The 24,531-nt window shown below is 55.8% G+C and overlaps 1 protein-coding gene across 1 annotated transcript in view; it reads right to left on the bottom strand.

Moving 5' to 3' along the window:
• CELSR1 (cadherin EGF LAG seven-pass G-type receptor 1) overlaps positions 1 to 24,531 on the bottom strand; it is a 133,109-nt gene that overhangs the window by 41,371 nt on the left and 67,207 nt on the right. Inside the window, exons 4-6 of the mRNA XM_038551560.1 lie at positions 20,095 to 20,317; positions 16,821 to 16,936; positions 16,361 to 16,449 (exon numbers count right to left, since the gene is read on the bottom strand). Coding sequence (XP_038407488.1) covers positions 16,361 to 16,449; positions 16,821 to 16,936; positions 20,095 to 20,317 — 428 coding nt within the window. The remainder of the gene's footprint in view (positions 1 to 16,360; positions 16,450 to 16,820; positions 16,937 to 20,094; positions 20,318 to 24,531) is intronic.

Genomic DNA, 24,531 nt, shown 5'->3' with positions numbered 1-24,531 from the left:
CGGGGTGCCTGGGAGGCTCTGTCGGTGAAGCATCTGCCTTCAGCTCAGGTCATGACCTCAAGGTCCTGGGATTGAGCCCCACATCGGGCTCTCTGCTTGGTGGGGAGTCTGCTTCTCCCTCTGCCTCTCCCCACTGCTCATGCTCGCTCTCTCTCAAATAAATAAAACTATATATATATAAAGAATTCTTCTGGAATTGGTGACTTGGGGTATAGCCAGCTCACTTCTAGAAGAAGCAGGTTCCTTCCCCAAGGGGGCTGAGGTTAGTGATCAACGACAGTAACTCCCAGGCAGCCGCACCCCATCTCCAGCACCCCCCATGTCTCCTGACCCTTGAGGACACAGAGCACACCCACCCAGACAGGCTGCAGGCATCCCCCCAGCACAAGCCTGGGAGTCTGTGCGTGCCACCACACAACAGGAGCACGCAGGTCTCAAAGTTCCAGAAATGTAGCAGGCAGCCGAGAGCTGGCTCTGGCTGGGCCAGGCGGCTGGACTCCCTGCCCCATTTGTCCAACCTGATCGCAAGACCCGCCCTCCATGGGGTGGCTTGGATTCACCTGGGTGGCGCGTGCAAAGGGCCACTGGGCCTCACAGTCAGCACACGGCGCACAGGGCTCCTTCCTCCCTAGAGAGGATGTGCTCTCCTGGCCCCAGCAGCCCTTCTCATCGCCTCTAAAAACAACAGCCTCAGTGCCCCCACTTGAGGGCTCTGGGGTCTACTCGAGTGTGTAACACGGTGAGATTTTACACTTCTTTCTGATAGTACTGGCAACAGGGAGTTGTAAAAACACAGAATTTAATTACATCATCTCCACGCCTTTTAATAGGGAAATAACCACTGCACAGTTCCTTTAAAAAGAAATCTTGAGGTCTTCAGAGGAGTAAAGAAGTACCCATTCGATCGAGAACACTGGGCTGGGAGGCAGGACAAGGAGCTGCTGGTAACAGGAGCTCAGCCAGGTGGCCAAACTGTGTGACACCAGTGGCTGCCTCATCAACCCTGGCAATGTCTGCCCTCCCCCCAAGTTGTGCGGTGCACTGCCTGCACCACCATACATAATGACCAGCCTGCTGAGCCTTCCACTCCCTCCTGGTCAACCATCTGACTGGACAATGCCCATCGCTGAACCTCGGCTTCTCTGCCCACAAGAGAAGGCTCTCAGAATACCTGTCCTCTCTCTGTTCCAGGGACCTCGAGAGTGACATCAATATGACACATGGTTCTCCCGGGAACCCTTCTTTGATAAATCCAAGAGGGATTTTACCATGTCACCCAGTACCCTCCCAGCTCCTGCATAATCTTATTTTATTTTTAAAGATGTTATTTATTTATTCATAAGAGGCACAGAGAGAGAAGCAGAGACACAGGCGGAGGAAGAAGCGGGCTCCCTGCAGGGAGCCCGATGCGGGACTCGGGACTCGAGGGCAGATGCTCAACCGCTAGGCCACCAGGGAGTCCCTCTAATCTTCTTCTTCTTTTTTTTTTTTTTTTTTATTTATTTACGATAGTCACACAGAGAGAGAGAGAGAGAGAGAGAGGCAGAGACATAGGCAGAGGGAGAAGCAGGCTCCATGCACCGGGAGCCCGACGTGGGACTCGATCCCGGGTATCCAGGATCGTGCCCTGGGCCTCCAGGATTGCGCCCTGGGCCAAAGGCAGGCGCCAAACCGCTGCGCCACCCAGGGATCCCTCCCTCTAATCTTCTTGATGTCCTTTTACATCCTCTGATGGGATCACGAGATTTGATAAGCAATATCCTTAATGATTTCACCTTCGGTTAAGCAACAGTTAGAGGAGTAGAAAAAATAATCTGCTTCTCGCTCTGTTGCAGCAGCCTGCTTTGGAAAAACACGCGCAAGTGCCTATTACGGGCTGCTTAAGTGCTAGGTGCCATCCTGGGGGAAGAGCTGTCCCCAGGCTGTGTGAGTCCTGCATTATCTTTACAACTTATAATTTGCATTTTTGGGGATGGGTGGGAGACTTCTCCGAGGGCATAAAAGCCATTTACACTCTAATGAAGCAGAGCTGCTGTTTGCAAGACTGCCATTGCTCATCATCAAAAAAAAAAAAACAGCAAGGGAGGAACAACTGGAGGCAAAAGCCCCCGGAATAAATCAACATGTGCATTTAGAGTAGCACCAGCTCCTGAGATCAAGTCCCGCATCAGGCTCCTTGCATGGAGCCTGCTTCTCCCTCTGCCTGTCTCTCTGCCTCTCTCTCTCTGTGTGTGTCTCTCATGAATAAATAAATAAAATCTTAAAAAAAAAAAAAATAGAGTAGCACCAGCTGAGCTCAGGCCCACTGTGGAGCCTGGCATCAAAGTAGCAAGAGCACCTTTTAGGAAAACAGACAAGAGTCTGATAAACATCGTCCAACACCAGCTTCTCCCCGGCCCAAGGGCCCTTCTGGCCACGAAGCCAAACATCCTCAGATCAGAAACTAAGGGGACCGACCAATAGCAGAGCCACAGTGGAGTACCCGGGGAAACCCTGCTCCTCAGAGGCCCCCACCGTCCCATCCCTTCTCAGGCTCCGCAGGACATCCACAGGCAGGGGCCAGAGACACAGGAAGGGGTCAGAGTTACCGCAGGACCCGGCAGTGCCCCTGCTGGGCAGACGCCAGAAACTGAGGACAGAGACCCCCACTAATACCTGCTCCCGGATGTTCACAGCAGCACCGTCGACAATAACGAGAAGGTGGAAACCACCCCAATGTGTGTCTGCAGAGGCTGGGTGAACAAAATGTGGCCCGTCCATTCCAGAACATTCCGATCCGGCCTTTACAAAGTACGAAGCACCGACAACTGGTTATAGCGCAATGAACCTCCAGAAGGTGACGCTGAGCGAAAGCAGCCCCGACGCGAAAGGTCCATGTTGCAGATTTTTTTATGTGAAGTGTCCACAACAGGCAGATCCATAGATGGTGGTTTCGGGGGCCTCCCCAGGGGGAAATCAGGAGGCACTGCCGGTGGCTGCAGAGTCTTCTCTGAGGGTGCCAGACAGACCTCCGATCTGGATGGAGGTGGCGGTGGCTCCATCTTGCGAACCCACTAAATGGCCCTGAGTTGTTCACTTGACAACGAACAGTTCGTTCTACGTTATGTGAATTTCAGTTGTCTGGGGGGGCACCCGCCATCCTCGGGCCCTGTGGCCCTGTCCCTGGTAACCATCGGGAAGCCCCCTCCCGTGGTGATCTGGAAAACAGGGATAAAATACACCGTGTGGCCTTCCTGCCGAGATCATCACCGGCAACAAAACACCAGAGGAGACGGGGAGCCCTTGGCCAGGGTGGGAGGCGTGCACGTCACTGCACAGGCAGCCCCATCAGGATGCGGAAGCGAGAAGACGAAGACACCAGCAGGTGTGCCGGACTTGGGGTCAGGTCATCTGTTCTTGCCGAAAGAAGACAAAGGGCGTCTTAGCCCGCTCGGCCAGCACGGAGAAGGAGCCCCGGCGGGGCAGAAACCGGAGGACCGTGGCAGCACCAGGCTTGCTTCCGTGCGCCCCACCTCTCGTGTTTGAAGAGGAGAGAGCAGCTTAAGCTGCTCATTCAGAGCACGGACGCGGGGATTTGGCACAGGCGAATGAGAGAGAGCTCGCTGGGGCTCTGCTGGCACGGGTACAGAGGAACGAGATGAAGAACAAGACAAAACCAACGGTCTCTAATATTCTTAAGAATTGTGAAGGCTTGCCATGCATTGGCACAAAAGAAAAAAGATACGGGAACTAAAGGGGTCACATGGCAACAGTTCTCACGTTGGAAGGGGGCTGGACACGGGCAGGGCGAAGGCTTGGGTCGCCACATCTCTCCTCTTCGGTCTCTGCCGGCCCAGTGAGGCAGCCGCCTGGGCCCGGGGGATCCTGCACCTGTAGCCGCCAGGCCTGGACGCCCCAGGTCCGAGCAAAGCAGGCACACAGGAGGCCCGAGCCAGCCGGCAGGGCCTGCACATGGATGGTGACGCCTGCACCCATCGAGTGCACAGGCCCTGAGCAGACCCCGCCACCAGGCAGGTGGATGGGGGCCAGCAAGGACAAACCCCAGCATGAGCACCCCTGCCACCCACTGAGAAACACCGAGAAGATGCCACGTGCTTTGGGGAGGGACCCAAAAGCAAAAAAGCTTTGCAACTCTGAACCGATCCAGATTCCTGATTCTCAGTAAGTCAATCAGAAGTCATTGCTTAGGGCCTGTCCCTCTTTACCTTCCTTCACTTTTCTTCTCTACGTGCAGACCCCCCCCCGCCACGATCTCCCGTTCAGGCGCTCTAAAGCAGCGGGTGGAGATTTTCTTGTGTGCACAAAAGCGTTTGGTCCTCACGAAGTACTCACATTTCTATGGCCTTTTACCCCGCTGCAAACAATTCCTCATCGAGGAAGCCGATGGGGTTCGGTTTCAAGTGCTGGATGCGGGGGGCTCCTGGAAACCAGACACCGGGAGCCGCAAGTCTTGGGAAATAAACGGATTCGTGCTCCGTGTCAGAAAAGCTCAATTAGAATTTGTATCAAAGAATTCACACACGGCTGGACTTTTGGAATGTCTTCAAGAGTCAACATGCAGCCTCGAACACGTACCGCGCTGTCACTTCTCAAACACAGTGAGGTTCAGACTGGACGTGAGGGTCTGGGGGGCACAGCCTGCTGGGCAATGACCGCCGCCCCAGGAAACGTGGCCCAGACCCCGCCGAGCCCCGCACACAGGTGACCAGCCCTCCCTTGGAAGCAGGCACGGCCTTTCTTCGAAGCATGTTGGCGGACGCGGTTGAGAGGATAACATCCAGACCAGGCTCCCAGGATCCACGGCAGATTCGTAAGGAGCCTCCTTATTTGCAGGGACTCCCCGCCAACGTCACACAAGGAAGGGGAAGAGGAGGAACAAGGGAAAGGCGGGTTGCGGAACCTGGGTGTCTAACCGCTTGCCGTCGCCTCACCCCTCTGGTCTGTCTCAAGGCACTTAGGCTACTTGATATTTCTCATCCGGACTTGCCTTGCTTTTCCCACCCTGCAAACCAAGTCCCTGCTGCAGGACCCCCACCTGCCCACTCCTACCAGATCCCGGGACAAGGCTTGGCCCCCGTCGGGCACAAGGAACGGACGCCACGCATGGCAGGCTCACCTGCACCCCCGATCTGCCACACGGTAAATGCCGGAGGAACCCCAAGCACTACACTGACTCGACGGGCTTCCCCAAATGGTGAAACTGGCCACGCGTCTTGGGAACTCAGCCCACGAGTCCGTGTCTCCAGGAGGATAAAATGGCTCGCTCACCGAGAACCGGGCTGCCCCTCCATGGGGAGCTGGTGCGTATGGCCAGCGCCTGCAGACGGTTCTAGAGCAACAGCTCGTTCCCCTGTTCCATGTCACCTGCACTGACCATCAGGGGGCTGGGGTAAAAAGTCAACTGGATTGCCAGCAGAAGCTCAGAGTTCCCCAAAATTAATTGCAAAAGTATTTACTTCTCAAGCTTAACAGGGAGAATTTGAAAAAAATTTTTTCTTGATTTTTTTTTTTTCCCATAAAGACGTTAGAAACCTATATCCTGAGGACACAGCATCCGCCTTAGTGTAAGGCAGCAACAGGCTGGGCTGCAAGCACACCGGCCTGGGCCCTCAGGCCAGGCCCCTTACTGGCCACAGGTGGGGCAGACAGTTCTGAACTCGGACGCCTAAGACTAGGCCAAGTTCCTGCACACAGCCGCGGCGGAGTGGGCAGGAGCTCCCTAGTCCTCACTGCTGGTGCAGGATCCTTAGTGCTCGGAGCCGGGGCAGCCTCTTCTAGAGTGGGGAAGCTCACAGCAACCACGGTGGAGGCATTTGGGAGCAAAACAAAAGTGGATCTGAACCTCTTTGCAGGGAGCCTGAAGCTGGTGCAGCCGGTCCGGCTGCCACGCCAACATGAGGCCCAGCGGTGAAAGCCTAAGGCCGACAGGCAACACAGGACAGCAGGGTCCACAGCCTCCGTCAAGTGTCGCCTCCTGGAGGCCAAGAAGTCACATCCTGACCCCACTTAGGAAAGTCACCTGACTTCCTTGCCCGCCAGACTCATCTGTAAAATGGATAAAAATAGCACCTCCCTTGTAGGATCAAATAAACACATAATGTGCATGAAGGCTCGGCACCACATTGGGCACAAGGGGAACATTGCACAAAAGTCCGCTGTTGCCCTGTTGTTGCTAAAAAGATGGTAAGGAAAACACAAAAAAAAGTGCAAATGGCCGTTCTCCCTGTATTTCTGTTGTCTTAATATTTTCCCGTAGTTTTTTTAAAAAGTTCTATGTCTTTAGAGGAAAAAAAAATGAGCAATTTGCAGCTTGCACGTCACCGTGTCTTTGGGGAAGCGACTGGCTCTTCTCCAGGGCTTGAACAGAGAGTGGCCCCAGAATATACTGGACGGCACCAGCAGACTCTTGTTATTTGGGGGCATTAAAAAGAAAAGATTTTCAACAAGAGTCAGAACCAACTGCTCACTTTATAGAGTTTTTTTTTTTTAATTTACACCACCAGCATCTTCTGTTTCTCCGGCAAGGTGGCTGATCCCAGTTCACGAGCAACTCTGGCCACGGGTAGAAGAGGGGCCCTGTGCTCTTCTGGTGGATGCGGAACACACGGAGGACCGTCGGGGCCGAGGGCTGGCCCTGGATACAAAGAGCGTCTCCGCAGGCCCCAGTCATCTCCGTGGGGATGACTTTCATTCTGGAAGAGGTCCACGGGGCACGGCGCCAGCCCCTCACTGGCCCAGCCCTCCAGCAGACAAAAGCTCCTGGGGTCTGTGAGGGGCCGGGAGCCTTGGCGGCTGTCGCTGCTGGCGGGGGTCGGGTTCCCCCTCCATGGCCGGCTTGGCCAGCAGGCTCCCCAGCTTTTCTGGGAACCAGGGATTTATGCAGATTTGCTCAGAGGGGGGTCTTTTATCCAATGAAGAGCTCAAAATAGGGGTTCCTGAAGTTCATGCAGAAACTTGGGGTGACGTTCCTTCTCTTGGACGCTCTGCTCAAGGCAAACTGAGGGGACATCCAGGCACCGATGAGAAGCTCAATCCCTCCACGCGTGGGGTCTCCAGATCTGACGGTCGGCTACCTCCGCTGCACCAGAGGTGGGGCAGCAGCCCCTGGGGCCCGCGCACCGGCAGAGGCACCCAGAGCCTGGGAGGGAGGGGCCCCTGGGTTCCCAGAGGCCGCCCCTGCGCTCAACACCCCCCCTCCCAGGACGCACAGCTCCTGGAGGGCCAGTCACCCCAGGCTGCAATGATGTATGGCCCACGGGGTCACCCTTGCAAAAAGCCTCTTCAGATAAAGGCAGAAAGGCTTATAGGAGACGTGCAGGCTTACACACTCACACGTGTGACTACACACATTCCCCAGTATGCCTGTGCCCACACACGTGCGTGCACACTCCTGCGAGGCCCTGCCTACGCCAGCTGGGACCCTAACAGACCCCACTCCATCCCCAGAGACTGGACAACAGCACAAAGCCTCACAGGCCCTGGGCTCCCCCCAGCGTCTGGGAATCCGGGTTAGCCCTTGGATCCGCGGAGCCCACGAGTGGGTGAGACCCAGTGGCCCCAGCTTGGCCCAGCCCTGGCCCCCATGGCCTTGCTCTGTGACTCAGTTTCCTCCTCCACTAGGGGTGGATGTGAGGACCATGGTCAGTAAATGTCCTCGTCCCCAGGGTGGGGCCCCCCAGAAAGCTGGAAAGGATGGGGGGTGTGAGGCAGGCGGCAGGTGCAGGATAGCGACAGCGTCCAGACCGGAGCCCAGGCCCGAGGCTGACTTTCCACAACCAGGCCGTGGAACACCAAGGCCCCAGGGCGCGGCTGCGTGAGTCCCGGCCAAAAATTAGGTTTCCACAGCAGGTGGCCGTCTAGCATCTGATGAGGCCGAGTTTGGACAGGAAGCATGTGAGCTCCAGCCCCCGGCCGCCCACGGGCCGGGGCCCCTGCCTCCCTTGGGGACCGCCAGCCCGGATCCCCGTAGAGGCCGCTCACGGGCTTAGTCCTCTCCGCCTGCTGGGTTCCCAGGGAGGCACCGAACCTTCCAGGCCCAGATGAAGGCTAACGCGGTTGCAGACACTGCCCTCGGACGCGGCGGGTGAATGCTATGCCGCGGGTCATGAGAGCGTGGATATTGGGTGTTTGTCCCCTACCCGCTGGCGCAGAGACAACAGAGGTCATTCCCATCCTGGAGAAAGTGGCTGCATCCCGGGGAAATGCCGCCGCCGGGGAGAAACGAGCGCGCTGGCGCTGCGGCCCGGAGGCCCGGGCGGTAACTCTCAAACCCCTGTGCCTGCAGCTCTGCGTCGGGGCAGGGGCAAAGCCCGCGGGACCCCTCCCGTCCCAGAAAGGCTTGGTGGATGCGGCAAAAGCTTCCCTAAACGTTAAAAAGTATAGCTTCTTTGTCTCGAACATTCTGTAGATCGAATGGGCTCTTTAGCAGAAGGTTGAAAGGAAGAAAACAAAATTGGTTCACGGTCCTGTCTCCCAGGTGAGTCCTGCTGAACTCGTGAAAAAATATAAAACACAGAAAGATCACAGAAAGCTACAAAGTGAACACGAGGGACGTCTTTTGCGTCCTCTTCCTGCCCGCAGTTGTCCACCACGCGGCAGACTGTTCACAAAAGAGCCACGACGACGCTCCTGTCCCAGAATCGTAAGGAATGATAAATATCTGACGTTTTAAGACATTACACTTTGGGGTGGTTTCTGACCTCGCAGAAGCTTTCTGATACATGCTGTTGATGGATTTGGGTTTTTTTTTGGGGGGGGGGGTACCCTTCATAAAAAATATGCATATGTCAGCACATGTTTTTTTTTCTCTTTTCTTTTTTTTAAGATTTTATTTATTTAATTGAAAGACAGACAAAGAAAGCATGGGCGAGGGGAGGGTCAGAGGGAGAGGGGGAAGCAGACCCCCCGATGAGCGGGGAGCCCGACGTGGGACTTGATCCCAGGACCCCCCGAGATAATGACCTGAGCCGAAGGCACACCCTTCACCGACTGAGCCACTGAAGTGACCCCAGCACATATTTATAAACCTTTCAAAGTTCCTCTAATTAAGCCTTTTATTTTGAAATAATTTTAGATGTGCCTGTAATTGCAAAATAAAAAATAACAGAGATCCCAGGTGCCTTTACCCCGTTTCCACCAACGGGAAACATCCTGCAAAAACGGTGGGAGTGTCACAGGTGTGACAACCTGGTGGGGACGCTGACACGGCAGGACGGCAGGACGGAGAACATTCCATTCCCACTGGGACCCCACCTGTTGTCCTTCCACAGTCACGCCTACGTCCCTCCTGCCCTCCCCTCGACCCCAGAAAACCACTGACTCGTTCTTCTCCAAGTCTGTCATCTCGTCACCTCAAGGATGTTTTATAAATGGAATCACGCAGCACGTAAGCTCGGGAGGCTGGCTTTTATCACTCAGCATGTGTCTCTGCTGCGAGCACCCGAGTCTCAGCCCCTGCTCCTGGAGACGGACGCGCCACGGCCCGTCTCACCATTTGCCCACGGGGGCCACTGGGCTGCTTCCAGGCGGGGGCTGTAGTGAACACGCGTGTACAGGCTTCCGCGGGGGACATGAGCTGCACGGAGTCCCGAGGGACCCAGCCCCTGGTTTTTCTTCTTCTGTGCGTTTATTTATTTTTTTTTTTTGTGCGTTTATTTTTAAGATTTTATTTATTTATTTGACAGAGAGAGAAAGAGCACAAGTGGGGTAACTGAGCCACCCAGGCACCTCTCTGTGCGGTCGTCATCTGGTTTTTATACCAGGGCACCACTAACGGCCCAGGGACCTGGGAAGCATCCCTTCTTCTTCTATTTCTCTGGAAGGGACTGTATAGAATTGGTGTCATTCTTTAAACATTTGGTTGAATTCTCCAGTGAAACCATATGGGCCTCGAGAGTTGACTTTCGGGAGTTTTTAAATGACAAATTCCAGGGCACCAAGGTGGCTCAGTGGTTGAGGGTGTGCCTTCAACTCAGGGCATGGTCCCAGAGTCCCAGGATCGAGTCCCGCATCGGGCTCCCCTCGAGGAGCCTGCTTCTCCCTCTGCCTGTGTCTCTGCCTCTCTCTGTGTGTGTCTCACGAATAAATAAAATCTAAATAAATAAATAAATAAATAAATAAATAAAAAACAAATTCCATTTCCTTAACACCAAAGTGATCATTCGATTATTTACTTATTGGGTGGATTGTGGCAGCTTGTGTTTTTGAGAAATTGGACCATTTCATCTGGGCCTTAAATGCACATATGTAGGGTTGTGTGTGAAATTCCTCTGCTACCCCTGCTGCCCGCAGGGTCTATAGGGAAATCCCATTTTCTTCCTGACATTGGGAACTGTGTTGTCTTTCTTTCCTCGTCAGTCTTCCTAGAAGTTTACCAGTTTTACTGATCTTTCCAAAGCTGTTTCATTGATTTTCTGTATTTTTTTTCAACTCCTCTGGTTTCTATTCTTATCTTTATTATTTCCTTCCTTCTGCTTGCCTGCTTTGACTTCATTTTACTCTTATTTTTAGAGGTTCTTAAGGTGGAAGCTTAAGATTTCTGATTTGAGACTTTCCTTTTCTTCCTCAGAGTATTTTTAGTGCTATGACTTTTCCTCTCAGCACAGCTTTAGCTGCGTCCCACGTATTTTGTATTTTCATTGCCCCTAAATTTATAACAAACTTTAGACAAACTTCCTTCTTTTCTTCCTCTATTTTCTGAATAATTTAATACGTCAGCCGTATCTCTGTTAAGGCCCCTTGTTCCCAGCACCTGTGGGAGTCACTGGTAGAGTCAGGCCCACAGAGAGAATGGCTTGCAAGTCAATGGCCCCAGTGGGCCAGCACACTGTTTAAATAACAGTAAGGTGAAAAAGTAAATAGCCATATTGAGAATAACAGCAACAAGTTTCTCACTGAGAGAAAAGAGTCATAAACATGAAAAAAGAAAAACCAGAATGACCCTGTCATGTTGGGATGGAAATCAAGGTTTTCAAGAAGTAGGGATGAAAGAAATATGAACTTCATCAGGTGCGTACATGTCTATGCACACACACACTCACACACACATACATGTCCGAGCTCTGCCCAGTGAGGGAGATGGTGAGTGAGAGGCCCCAGCAGCAACGAGCACACCTGGCACCTGGATCTTGGTTTCTAAATGCCATTCATTGAAAAAAAAAAAAAAAATCCAGAGTTTTGTAGATAAATGGCTGATTCCGTGGCTGGGGCAGAAATAGTAGAAAATAGACCTGGAATGTCTTTTTCTGCCAAAAAAGCAAAGGAGTGCTAATAAAAACAATGGTGGTGCCAAAAGGCCGGAGCTATATACAGCTGGCACTTACACCTGCGTCCCTTTAGCCAAGTCTGAGACATGGGCCAAATAGGAAACAATCTGAACATCAAATTGATGAAAACAAAAAGTTACACTCCATCAAATAAAAGAGGAATTTGTGAAACCATAGTAATATAAATAAAGAGAAAGAAGAGAGAACTCCTTGTTACAGCCGAAAGCCAACCAGTACATGTGGAGAGTGTGATGGAATTAGAACATGGCCGACATTCAGCACAGTGACACCTGACACAGGTGTGACCACTGAAGGAGCTCAGACCGGCAGGTGCAATGCGAGGAGGACACATACGGGGCGGGGAGGGGGGGGGAGGAGGATAGAGAATAATAAAGCAAAGGTGGAAAAATGTCAACAGTCGGGCATCTGGGCAAAGGGAATATGAGTTCTTGTTTCAATTTTGCAACTTTTTTGAAAGTTTTCAATTTGAAATTAAAAACTATATGGCGTGGGGCACCTGGGTGGCTCAGTCAGTCAAGCATCCCGACTCTTGATTTTGGCTCAGTCACGATCTCAGGGTCGTGAGATCGAGCCCCTGTCAGGCTCTTCGCTGGAAGGGGGGTTCTGCTTGGGATCCTCTCTCTCCCTCTGCCTCTGCCTCTCCCCCTGCTCGCGCTCTCTCGTGCGTGTGTGCTCTCTCTCTCTCTCAAATAAATAAATAAATAAATCTTTAAAAAAAAAACGCATATGGTCTACAACCTGGTCTTCGGTGTGCTTGTTACACCCATGAACAACATTCTTAGCGATCTTTCCACATCAGCACCCAGAGCTCGACCTCATTACTTTTCAGGGCTGCACAACATCGCGTTGCATGAACAACCCTCCATTCTACTGAATACCTTCCCCGTTCCTGTAGGCTGGACTCTACAAAAGAATAATCCATCCCCTTCTATAAAAACGATAATTACAAATGCTGCCATTTGTGTGATGTTGGAAACACGTACGTGCCTGTCACTCTACTAAGAGCCATTTATTTTCCATCTTTCTGGACGCATCTCACAAGGATAGGCTCTTGGGGGCTCTATCACAAACAACAGCACAGCCCACACACCTCCCTTGTCCGGCCCAGTGCTTGGGGGAGGAGTGGGGAGGAGAGAGGTCAAGGTCATGCAGGCCTATTTGTCCAGAAGAATCAGCTCAAAGGTGGTACGCACCTCTGCTCCTCCTCCTCCTCCCTCTCCTTCCCCCCTCCCTCCCTCTACTCTGGAACAGGAGCTCCCACATGGCAATGGTTTGATGACTTCTGTGCCTGGTATGCAGTAGACACTCAATAAATGCTCCACGTTTCCATGAATGACCATGGCATTAGGAAAGGGCTGCAGGGAGTGACCAGGAGGACCAGGCAGCCACAGCCTTAGGACCACACACCCATTTAAGCACAGGGGTCTGTAGGACTGACCCCAGGAAGGCTTCCATCAAAACCAGCCTGAGACAATGGGGCACCCAGATGGCCAGTCGGTTAGGCATCGGACTCTTGGTTTCAGCTCAGGTCGTGATCTAAGGGTCGTGAGATCGAGCCCCATGTCAACCTCTGTGCTCAGCACAGTCTACTAGAGTTTCTCTCTATCCCTCTGCCTCTGCCCCCCTGATTGTGTGCACACGCATGTGTGCATGCTCTCTCTCTCTCTGAAATAAATAAATCCTAAAAAATGACAAAAACAAAAACAGAAAACCCAGCCTGAGATGAGACTATGGGCAGAAGCCCTGGAGCTTTCTGGAACACTCAGCGAAGCAGAGGGGGACCTCCCCCAACTCCAGAGTGTGGTGTATGGGGTCATTCCTCTGCACTGCCCTACACATTGCCCACTTCCCTCGGGACACCTGGAGTTTAATGTGTGGCTCAGACCCAAGAGGTTAGGAGGGACTTGAAGAAACCCAGGGTCTGAAGTGCCCCAGGCTGGGCAGAGTAGCTCCCAAGGACGGCCTGCACCGGGCAGCCCCTTGTCCCAAGGTCCTGGAAATGTCAAGCACCTGGCTGCTCCGCCCAATTAGAAGCAGAGGATGCTGGTGCTGGAGGGAGACTTTCTGTTCAGCTAGAGCTCCCCTTGTCTTTATGAAAATACTTTCAGCACTTGGCAAAGGCAGCCCACATCATCTCAGAACGCCCCAAGCAAGAACAGGTCAAGCCCATGGAGGCTTGTGCAGCCAGGCCCATCACGAGGGTCTCCACTACCTCGTCCAGGCACGTGTGTCCCCCACTGAGGTGTCTCTGGGGATAATTCTGGTTGTCATAACTGGGGGTGCTATTGCTGGCACCTAACAGCCAGAAGCCAGGGACACTGCTCAACATCCTATAGCACACAGGACAGGCCCCCGGAACAAAGAATGAGCCACCACTGATGGTGTGTCAACAGTGCCGAGGTGGACACACCTGCGTAATGCACCTCACCTCCTCCTAAATCCCTTCTTCACCCAACGTCGAAATCCCAGTCGAGCTGGCCCAGCCTCACACACCACCTTCACCACCCATCATCTCCGAGCCCCAGTGCGTCCCAGGAGCACCCCTCCCTGGCACGTCCACGTCTGCCCAGCAGTCGGGAGGTCGCTCTGCAGACTCCTAGCAGGCACGGCTGGCTTGGGCGGACACTCCCTGATGCCACAGCCACGGTAGTCACGAGTAAGATCCTTGTTTCCCCAGGATCTTACTAAACATCTCATCGATGATGTGACTCTGCCCCCAGCCCTGGGCTGAGAGATTCTGGAACAAGGCGAGGGGCTTGATCCCTGCAGATGCCCAGCATGAGAGCAGCACCGGGCACACAGCAGGTGCTCAGGGAGTGAGGAACCCCCATTCACAGAATCCTCTCCAGGAAGAACAAAAGACGAGCCGCCTACGTGAGAGCTGTTTCCATAGGGAGCGCTGCCCCACGCCCTGCCCCACGGCCACCCCACAACCAATCCTGAGTTCCAAGTGGGAAAGGCAAACCTTCCCCACTGGGCTCGCTCACTCTTCTGCACGTTGGGGGGTGCGAATATTTATGCTGCAAAACAGCCTCAGAAAAAATGCACATGTGCTTTTGAAAACACCTTCCCAGAAAAAAGCCCAGCTCTCATGTGTCTTGCCTTCATGGAAGGCAAATCGCATGGATCTCATCCCCGGTGTCATCAAGGAGAGAAAAGTCATCGGACTTTGCCCTGCGCCCTGCACGGGAGGCTGACCCACGTGGAACGTATCCAGGGCTCACTGTGTCTGTCTTCTGGCTGGCTCTGGCCAATGGGAGCCCAACAGGAGACGGGAGGGAGGGCAGGGCGAGCCGTTGGGGCGGGGGGGGCCTCCACCGAAGGTCACTGTTCCACACCCGCAGCTTCTCTTCACGACTCGGTCTTTGTGGGTTCAGCCCTACCCTTGTTCCTCCAGACCTGCAGACGGTCACGGCCCTGCTGCTGCCACCAGACCCGAGTCACACATGGGCCCCCGTGGATGCCTCTTATTTTGGGAATAAGCCCTGCTGGGACCACCCTGTTGGAGGGCTCCCTGTTTCCGGGGAGGACCCTGCCTGATAAGGCAGCCCCAGGCCCCCGCACACTTAGGGAGGGTCACGGGCCCCAGGGGTTCCCACACTGATGCAAGAAACGCAGAGCAGGGCACACCTTGGAGAAACGGGTCAGGGAGGGCACGGGAGGCAGAGCAGAGGTGGCAGGTGAGCGCAGGGAGGGACGCAGGAGGGGGCCTCTGACTGCACCATTGACCCTGCTCAACTGTTGCTTGGGCCATTGGATGATTCTGGAACCCGCTCCGTGCAGGCACCTGGATGGGGACGCTGAGGCCAACCCAGGTCCTGCAGCCCAGAGCCTGCAGCCCGGCCCGGGGAGGTGGTTCCCACACAAGCAGGGAGGAACAGTCACTGCGTGTGCTTTCTTTGCTTTCCTGGCAGAGCGTGGTCTCCGTAGGGTCCCCTCGGCCTTAGCCGACAGGCTGGCACCCTACCTGGCACTCAGCCACTGGAGAGTGCTGACCGCTGGTGTCCAGCCCCGGGAACAGCGCAGTGGCAAGAGCCTGGGGCACACAGGGCTGGCTCAGAGGGGTGCAGGGGCAACGCCGTGGGGTGGGATGTCCTTGCAAGGTGGCAGCGCCTGGCCCCGGAACAGCGGGGAGGCCAGAGGAGCTACAGTAGCTCTTACTACTCCCCCTCTTCACTCAAGGGCATGTGCCCGGATGTGTCTGGGCCAGAAAACCACTGACCCCAGGTCCCCATCCTTGGGCCAGGAGGGGCTCAAGCCTCACAGGTGCTCTGCCTCCATTCTGCGTCCTCATCCTTCCCGCTGGATGCGGGAAAGCTACCCAGCCTGCATGAACAGGGACACCCGGGAGCGTGGCTCTGCCCACGCGTCGGTCCTGCTGGCCAGAGAAGATTCAGGCAGATGGAACAGTACCTGAGCTCCGAGGGGGTGTGCCCCCTGCCACTGGGACACAAGGGCACACGGCATCACCCTGTCCTCGGGTGCTCCTCACCCTCCAGGTCACAGGAGCACAATCTCCTTACCTGTGCCCCAGAGAAGGCTGTTGCCCCCCGCACCCCCGGCGGGAGGCACCCCAGGGTTCCCCAGGGAAGAGAAGAGCCGTGAGCAAAAACCACAGTGAGGAAAAATGGGACGTTCTGATGAAAGTACTTGCTTCCTTACGAGCCAGAACACAGCAAGAAAAGATGAAACCAAAAGTGCCCACACCTTCATCACACCATTTCCTCTGACGCTCGGGTCACATCGAGGTCTGAGCGGATAATTCTGGAGCTGAGTGCACAACCACCAGGGATGGCCGGAGCCAAGGCAGCCGCAAGGAATAAACGCCTTCCATGTCTTCCTCCGCCGCAGGGTGACTCCCCGGAGTCCCTGAATCTCCCCAGCCCCACACAGGGATCGGGGACACATTTATGCAGCCCTTCAGCCACCCCGCGTTGCCTACGTTAACTTTTCCAGCCAGCGTGGGTACTTTTTTATGTTTCAGAGTGTGGACGGCTTAAGACAGAAAAGCAGCCAGGGCCCTGCCAGTGGCCACGCAGGCTGGCGAGAAGCGGCGTGGGGGGCGCCCCTCCTACCTTGTTGTAGTACTGCACCTGCACCGAGTGCCAATGACCGTCGCTCACGCCCCCGGGAACCTGCGGTGTCACTGTGGTTGTCGTCTCACCTGCAGGCGGGGGAGGTCCAGAGAGAACACGTCAGCGGGCCACTAAGGAGTCTGGATAAACGTTCTCTTCTGACAATGTGCATCATGTGTTTAATGGCTTTTAAAATAGTTTTAGTCTACAGAGGTCACAATGATTCCCCATTTGGAAATTTGAGCTGTGTCTTCGGTATCTTCGGCGTTGTAAAGGACACTGCCGTGAACACCTCTGTGCGTTCCAGATTGCACCCCCCCACTCGCCCCCCGGGACAGGTTCCCAGTGGAATTAGGGGACTGGTGGGTGAGCACCCGTAGGACTGGAGGGGGGGTTTCCACCCAACAAGGTGTCCGGGAAGGGCTCAGAGAGCTGTTCCTGCCTGGCGAGGGGGTCCCACCTGCTGAGAAGGTGAGCTGCACCTGCTCGCTCACAATCTCCAGGGCAATGAAGTCATGCTTCTCGTTGAAGCGGCCGTTATACAGCAGCAGGGCGTTCCTCTCCTGGGTGGCAAACCTGCGGGGCCAAGCAGAAGCACGTCACAGGAGGGGTGACCCCGGACCAGAGGGTCTGCAGACGGCGAGAGCAGAAATGGGGGCTGCCCAGACGCGACAGGCCCAGCCACCAGCGGCCGAGCGCGTGGGGCCAAACGTAGGGAGGACTCTCATGAGCGTCCCCGGGCACTCATTGTTCTCATCGGGAGTTGACAGCCCATAAAACCTGCTTAGCGATGTTCTTTTCTGGAAATAGGAAACCAGATTCCACAGAGGAATCTGGTTTCCACGGCCCTGTAGAAACTGAAAAGATGACATCTGAACGGTGTCCTATGAGCCACTGAGCCCATCAGAGATGTCTGGACAGAAACACATGCAGTGCATCTTCTGCGACTGGAAACAGGTCCCCACTCACGTTCACCAGGGCTCGGGGATGCCGTACCCCCCACGCAGGGAGGCTGTGTTGATGACTATCTCGGGGCCTTTACACGAGGTCCCTCTGCTCCCAAATACTACACGCCTCCCCACCCCACCCCAGGGCCTTTGCACTTGCTGCCCCCTCTGCCAGGAACAATCCTCCCTGGCTCTGCAGATCTCTCAGGAAGACACTAATTGCACTTTCTGTAACTCGTTTGATCCACGTCGTGCCCCCACCCCATCGACTCTATCACATCACTCAAGTCTATTTCTGAAATTCTCCTGCTTATCCATTTGTGTACAAGAACCTGTGGTCCTTAAGGGGAGGGACTCTCATTCGCCACCACAACCTGGGGCCCACAACAGGGGCTGGCCCGTAGAAGCACTTAATGATGACGTCCTGAATAAATGGATAGATGAAAGAGCACGATTCAAAGAGCAGATCCATGAAAACGAGCAGACCTGACAGACCTCAAGCATCTGACACATGAAGAGCCACTTATTTCAACAAGAGATACCTATTCTCAGAGATCCTCCGCCCAGCCCCATGGTCCCAGGAAGGCCAGCTGCACTGGCCCAGGGGCTCCCTGAGTCACAGCCACAACCCCGGACGCCCTAGTCACATAGAACCTGGAGAGTCTCCTCTATGAACAGGGACTGTTTCCCGAGGGGGCCGGTCGTGGGGGAAATTATTCCTTTGGATTTGGGGTTGGTTCATCTGTTTTCATGCACCCAGAGACTGTCAAGAGGATGTGACCCCAGCCTTTCCTTCAAGGGCCTTAAAATGGACATTTCTATGATTTAGACGGCCGCTCGCTGGGAGGCTGCACTGCTGTGGCCTCCTCTTTGGACCACGGTTGGAGCTGGTACCGCATGTTGGTGCCAAATGGTCCCGCGTGGCCACCCCCCACCTGCCACCCTAGGGTAGGCACCCAGAGGTCCGTGCTGGACACGGAGCCCTAACAGGGGACCCAGGGCCAAGGGGAGGGTCCAGACAGGCAAGAAGAAGAGGAAAGACTAGAAACAGAGACCAAGACTTGGCGAGGGGACCAGGAAAGCAGAGCACACAGGATGGGGGCGGCTGTGGGTGCACAGGGCCGCGAGGGAGCCCAAGCACTGGGCAAACAGGAACCAGAGCGAGGAGAGTCCACCGTGAATGAAATCACCTGAAACAGAAGTTTCCTGCCGGTGCCCAGCCCAGCTCTCCCCGCCAGGCACCTGCAGGAGGCCCCCAGGGCCCCGTCCCCAAGCTACCAGTCCCCACAGAGGAGCTGCTCTTCTGCTCACGTTTTGGGAGGATTTGGGGAGGATTTTTCACAATGTTTGCCTTTGAAGTCACTTCCTAAAGCACTGCTCACTGATTTAACTGTGCCCTGATGTCCCAGCCACGGCCACACACACGGGAAACTGCCCCGTATCCTGCCGTCAGATGAAATCACCTAAAAATACTAAATCGGGCAAGCAAGTGGACATCACATTATGACCCTTGGACGTTTAATTAAACGCTTTAGGGCAGCCTGAGTGGCTCAGTGGTTTAGCGCCGCCTTCAGCCCAGGGCATGATCCTAGAGACCTGGGATCAAGTCCCACGTCGGGCTCCCTGCATGGAGCCTGCTTCTCCTCTGCCTGTGTCTCTGCCTCTCTCTCTCTCTCTCTCTTTCTCTCTGTGTCTCATGAATAAATAAAATCTATTTTAAAAATGCTTTATATTTTAGTTTCTAAGTCTGGAGCCAACAGACTTCCTGTCGGTTTCCGACAGGTGTGCCCCGGGGCCTGCCCACCTCCGGCACCAGGACTTCTGGTCACCTGTAGGTCAGCCTCCCACTGGGACCCCCTCCCGCGGCTTACTCGCTGGCAATGGTCACAGCATGTGAGTGAGGACTGCCAGCCACGCCCAGGTGGTGGGTCGCCGCGGCTACACGGACGTCAAGATCACATGCCCCAGACGAACGCCCATCACACGCCAGGGATACGTTTGTCAGAAGACATAAAACACCTCTGATTCAGGGGGCAGGCGCCCACAGAAGCACAATGTTCTAAACATCAGGCCACACGGGGCAGAGAGTGGCCAAGAGGAATCCCACGGCAGAGCCCTGGTTTCGGAGGCTGCGTCCACGGGGTGGGCCTTCTGAGTGCAAGACGTGTGGGCTGAGGGCAGAGCCCTTTCTGAGCAGGGAAAGAGCCAGGATCCAGGGCCCGGCAGTGCGGCCCAGCTGAGCAGTCCACGTCGAAGGCTGCCACCACGTGTCTGCACTACAGCCAGGGGAACGGGTGGGTCATGGGGGGGCACCAGGAAAGCTGGGCACGTCCGTCCTCTGCTGCCCCACGCCCTCACAGCGCGCCCCAGACAGGGCCCCTCACTGGCTGTTCTACAGGACATGGGGGAGCCACGGACGGAGGGTCAAAATAAAACAGCAACAACCTCAAAACCATGGGCCTCCAGGTGACCCAGGTGACCCTAGCCTCAGAACTATTTTTACAGTCAAAGGAAGCGGCTCTCACCCCGCTGTCCTGAAATTCATTTTTTTTTAAGTAGTTCCACACCCAACGCGAAGCTTAAACCCACATCCCAGAGATCGACACCCAAGATCAGTAGTTGGACGCCCCACCGACTAAGCCACCCAGGTACCCCCTGAAATTATTCATTTTTGAGCTCAGAACCCCCAGATCGGCCGGTGGGGCCGCTGCAAGACCCAGGCAGAGAGACACGATGCGCGGACACGCAACGCTCCAAGGACAGGAGCTCTGGTGGCGCCACACTCACGTGAGGGAAACAGTGAAGTGGAAACGCTGCCTCAGGCCTCGGAAGGTGACAAAAGACCGGGGCGGGAAGCTCCTGGTGGTCACCTCGCAGTAGGGCCTCTCGAACTCGCCGGGAGGGCACACGCAGTGGAAGCCGCCGATGAGCAGGTTGACGCAGGTGCCTCCGTTCTTGCACACCCCGTTGGCACAGCGGCCCGAGCGCGTGCTCACCTCGCAGTGCTCTCCTGGGGGATGAGACAGACAGGGAGAGGTTACCCCGGACCCCGGAACCTGGGCCGCCGGCGCCGCTGCCTGAGGAGCTGCGAGACCGGGCCAAGGGTTAAATGCCGTGTAGACGCTGCAGGACCCGGGGGTTCTGAGGACGGAGACACCGTTGTCCGGAGCGGTGGCACCCCTGCTCCCAGTGGGTAATCGCAGGACGGGTCCTGGGAAGCACCCCCGGGGGCTCTTCTGCAGGGGGCCCCATCCCTGCCTTGCCCTACCGGGTCCCCGCACTCTGGGGGGCAGAGTAACATGCAGGGATGGACACCCCTCTCTTGGGAGGGAATCACCTGGAAATGGTGACACTAACCGGGATCCTCACGCGCCCTCCCACACCCACGCCTGGGGCGGTGGCTGTGCAGTCAGAACAGAGGGAGACTGGGGAGCACACAGGAGCGCCCTGCACCCCAGCCCCCCTGCCCCGCTGCCTCTCATGCACGAGCCCCCCGCAGCCCGCCCAATGCTGGGCCCCCCCATTTGTAATTCCGTCAGGCCCTCCTGCTGGCCTAGAAGCTCTCCAAGGGCAGAAGCCTAAACCTCGGTGACAGCAGGGTTCCGGAAGCTTCCCCAGAGACTGCTTCTGCCCCAGAGGCCTGTCAGACCCAGGGCACTCAGACCACATCCGCTGGGATGCTCACCAACTGGGGGGACCCTCAGGGAGGCAGCTGTCCATCCTGAGCTGACCTCTGCTGACCTCCACGGCCGCCCCCAGGAAAGCCTTGCGGTTACTCGGAGGAGCTTATGTTGGGGCCACAGGAGAAACGGACCTGCCGCCAGCATCCGAAACCAGTGGCGCTCCTGGAAGACGGGCGCTTTCTCTCTCCTTCCCCGCATACCCCCAATGCTCACCCCCAGTTCCACAGACTGAGGAAGTGCAACTCGCTTGGCAGAGGTGGCTCCAGTCTGAGACCGTCAAACACAGGGGGTGGGGGGGCTCGACGCTGCTGATGTCTCCCTGAATCCCACGACGTGTGGGGCAGCAGGCCAGTGACCCCCTCCCCAAGCTAAGGCCCCCAGGGCCAGGCACAGGTCAAGTGGGGTCTCCTCCTCCGACCCCCTGGGCAATGTAAGGAGGCTGTTCCCCGGGGCAGGGCGCCCCCAGGGAGGCTTGGCTCCCACGCTGCTGGGAAGTGAAAGGAAAGGGCTAGAAGCCCATGGACCCGCCCAGACCCCCTCGCAGCTCCACCCTCCATGGACACCGACACCCCCCCAGGTGGCCCTGCCACTGTGCCAGGCAGGCTTGGGCTCATGTGCACACACATGCTCACAAGTGCACGCATGCACATGCACACTCAACATCACACACGCTGCACCTCCACACATGTACCCACACATGCGCCCCTGCACTCACACTGAGCTGCACACCTGCTCACACAATCACGCCCTCCCCCCCGCCTCCACTCCCACAGCAGCGCTCCTGGCCTCCTCCAGGTGGATGGCCCGAGGCCTTCTCAAATTCTCTGCGTTCATCTTAAATGCTTAGCTTAAGGTGTGTTTGTCCTTCATACACTTCAATTTCTCTAATCTCTGCTCCAAAAATGTGCATGACATTTGGCAGTGTTTGCTCTCCGAGTTCCAGCTTGGCCTGTCAGGGGCCAAGTACAGCGTATCCTGGAATAGAGCCGCCGCGAGGGGACGGGGCGGGGTGTGCTCCCCAAACCGTGACGGCAAACAAAGGGAGGCCTGGCACGGCCCTTCCCACGGCACCCCGCCCCAGCGTTCCAGAACCAGCCATGCGGGCTGTGGTCCAGACTGTCCCACGTCCACCTGGATGAACCTGAAGCCGACGCCCCTGTCGCCCCTCCCGGGCTCTGCGTGGTCTGTGTTCCTCCTTCCAGAGCAGTTTTCCGTGGCTGCAGGGACACTCCCTTCCTCAGAAGGAACAGGAAGGATGGCCACGCGGGGACTTGCGGGTTCAGACCGTCTGGCTGTCACAGAAAGGTCGAAACACAGACCAGGGGCTTATCCCTGTCCCTCTCTTGAAGATCGTGCTGTTTTAAATAAGCTGTAAATATGGGGAGTCTGGGGGGCTCAGCGCTTGAGCTGAGCTGCCTTTAGCCCAGGGCGTGACCCCAGGGTCCCGGGATCGAGTCCCCGTCAGGCTCCCCGCAGGGAGCCTGCTTCTCCCTCTGCCTGTGTCTCTGCCTCTCTCTGTGTGTCTCACAAATAAATAAATAAAGTATTTTAAAAAAATAAAAATGGATAAATAAGCTGTAAATAAAGCTAAGTCTCCATGGAGCTGTTTGTTTTGATGTTTTAACCATAATGTTTTTGTTTTGTTTTGTTTCATTTCCAATCCTATTAGTCTCCTAGGGCTGCTGGGACAAATTACAACAAATTTGGTGGCATAAACAACAGGAATGTGTTCTCTCCTAGTTCTGGAGGCCAGAAGTCCAGAATTAAGGTGTGGGCAGGGCTGGCTTCCTCGGAGGCTCCAGGGGAGGGTCCCAATCCTTCCAGGTCCTTCTGTTTCCCGTGGTTCCCGCGGTTCCCAGGCTGGTGGCCACGTCCCTCCAGTGTCTGCCTCCATCTTCACACGCACATCTGCTCCGTGTCCCAAATCCCCCCTCCTTTCTCTCACAAGGACACCCCATCCCTGGAGTGAGGGAGACCCCAAATCCAGAATGATTTCATCCTAAGAGCCTCAGCTAATACATCTCGAAAGACCCTGTTTTGAAAGGATGACACGTTCTGAGGTTCTGGACATGAATGTGGGAGGGACACTACCTGACCCATGGCAGTCCTCTGTGCTTGTCCTAAAACCACGATCGCAGTAAATTTTGGCCTCAGTGAAGAGCGCCCAGAGGGAAGCAGCATCTGACTCTGCGGAGCTGCGCCCCTGGCTCCTGGGTGACGCTCAGCCCTGGCTCCTCTGCCCTCAGGAGGGCTCTCCCCCAGGCTCGTCCAAAGGCCAGTAAGGGGTGCAGCACCCACATGGGGCCAGCTCCTCACCCCCACGGCCAGGCTCAGGCCCTCTCCTCGGGGCCCCACCCAAACAACCCAACCACTGCCCCAGGAAGCCCAGACCTCAGACCCCATCTTCCTTTTGCCAAGGCTGTTGTCCTCGGGGTCCCCTCACTAGGGGAAGGTCCCACCATCCGTCCAGGGGATGCAAGCCCAGAGTCACCCCCACTCCTCCTCTTCATCCCCATCAAGGACCCCCAGCCACCTCCCGGAGTCCCACATCGCTCACCTCCACTGCCGCCCGCCCCCCCAGCTACGCAGCCCCCCGTCCACACAGACACAGCATCCTTGCCACGGACGCCTGAACCCAGGCCAGTGCCCACTGACTTACTATCCTACTTGGGCTTCACATAACGCCCGAGAGAGCCTTTCAGGATGCTGGCCTTGCCAGGTACCAGCTTAGAAGCCATTCAATGCTCCATAAAGACCCCCCTCCGCCCCGGGGCCTGGCCCTTAGCCATACCCCCAGCCCCCACGCACACCACACCTGCCCCTGCACACCCCACACTCCGACCACACGGGGCCCCAACATTCTTGGTGGGTGTGCACCACCAACAACGATAACCGAAGGTGACTGTCCTCCTCGGGGCCTGGCCTCTCTCCGGCCTCTGGGGGTGGCTTCCCTGTACTTGGATGCAGCCCCGTCTCAGGCATGCTCCCCTTAGCTTCACCCGTCCGCCTGACCAGGTCCAAGGGTGCCTGTGACAGATGCTAAAGGGCCTGGAAGCTTCCTTCTAGAGAGCGTGTTCCGGCTCCAGGGTGGCACCAGCCGTCTCCCTAGGCTCCAGGGCGGGGGCGGGGGCTGCTGGAGCCAAGCCTAAGAATGTCCAGCACACAGAGGGTGCCAGACACAGAGGGGGCGCCCGACAAATGCCCAGCACACAGCAGGTACGCAGCACATGCTCGTGAAATGAAGTCATAAAATGCCAGGATTTTCCCAGGTCCAAGCCAGTGATTAATGCTTGCACAAAATTATAAAACCTACATAATTCATATATTTGATTCAAACAGTGTTGGGAAAATGTTGATGTAATGAACCAAGAATTGCTTTTATAGTTTAAACACATCTTCTCTAGAGAACTCGGAGTGTTCGGGGGTTTCAGACAACCTGGGTGAGCCTGGAAAGCTTTCCCTGTCTGGGGTCTAGGACCCCCACTCAGAGACCTGGGGTCACCTGAGGGCGCTTCCCACAGCGGCCACTGTGGCCTGTTTA

Source organism: Canis lupus, chromosome 10 (genome assembly GCF_011100685.1).
Source record: "Canis lupus familiaris isolate Mischka breed German Shepherd chromosome 10, alternate assembly UU_Cfam_GSD_1.0, whole genome shotgun sequence".
NCBI classification, from domain to species: Eukaryota; Metazoa; Chordata; class Mammalia; order Carnivora; family Canidae; genus Canis; species Canis lupus.
This window is presented reverse-complemented; position numbering and strand designations above follow the sequence as displayed.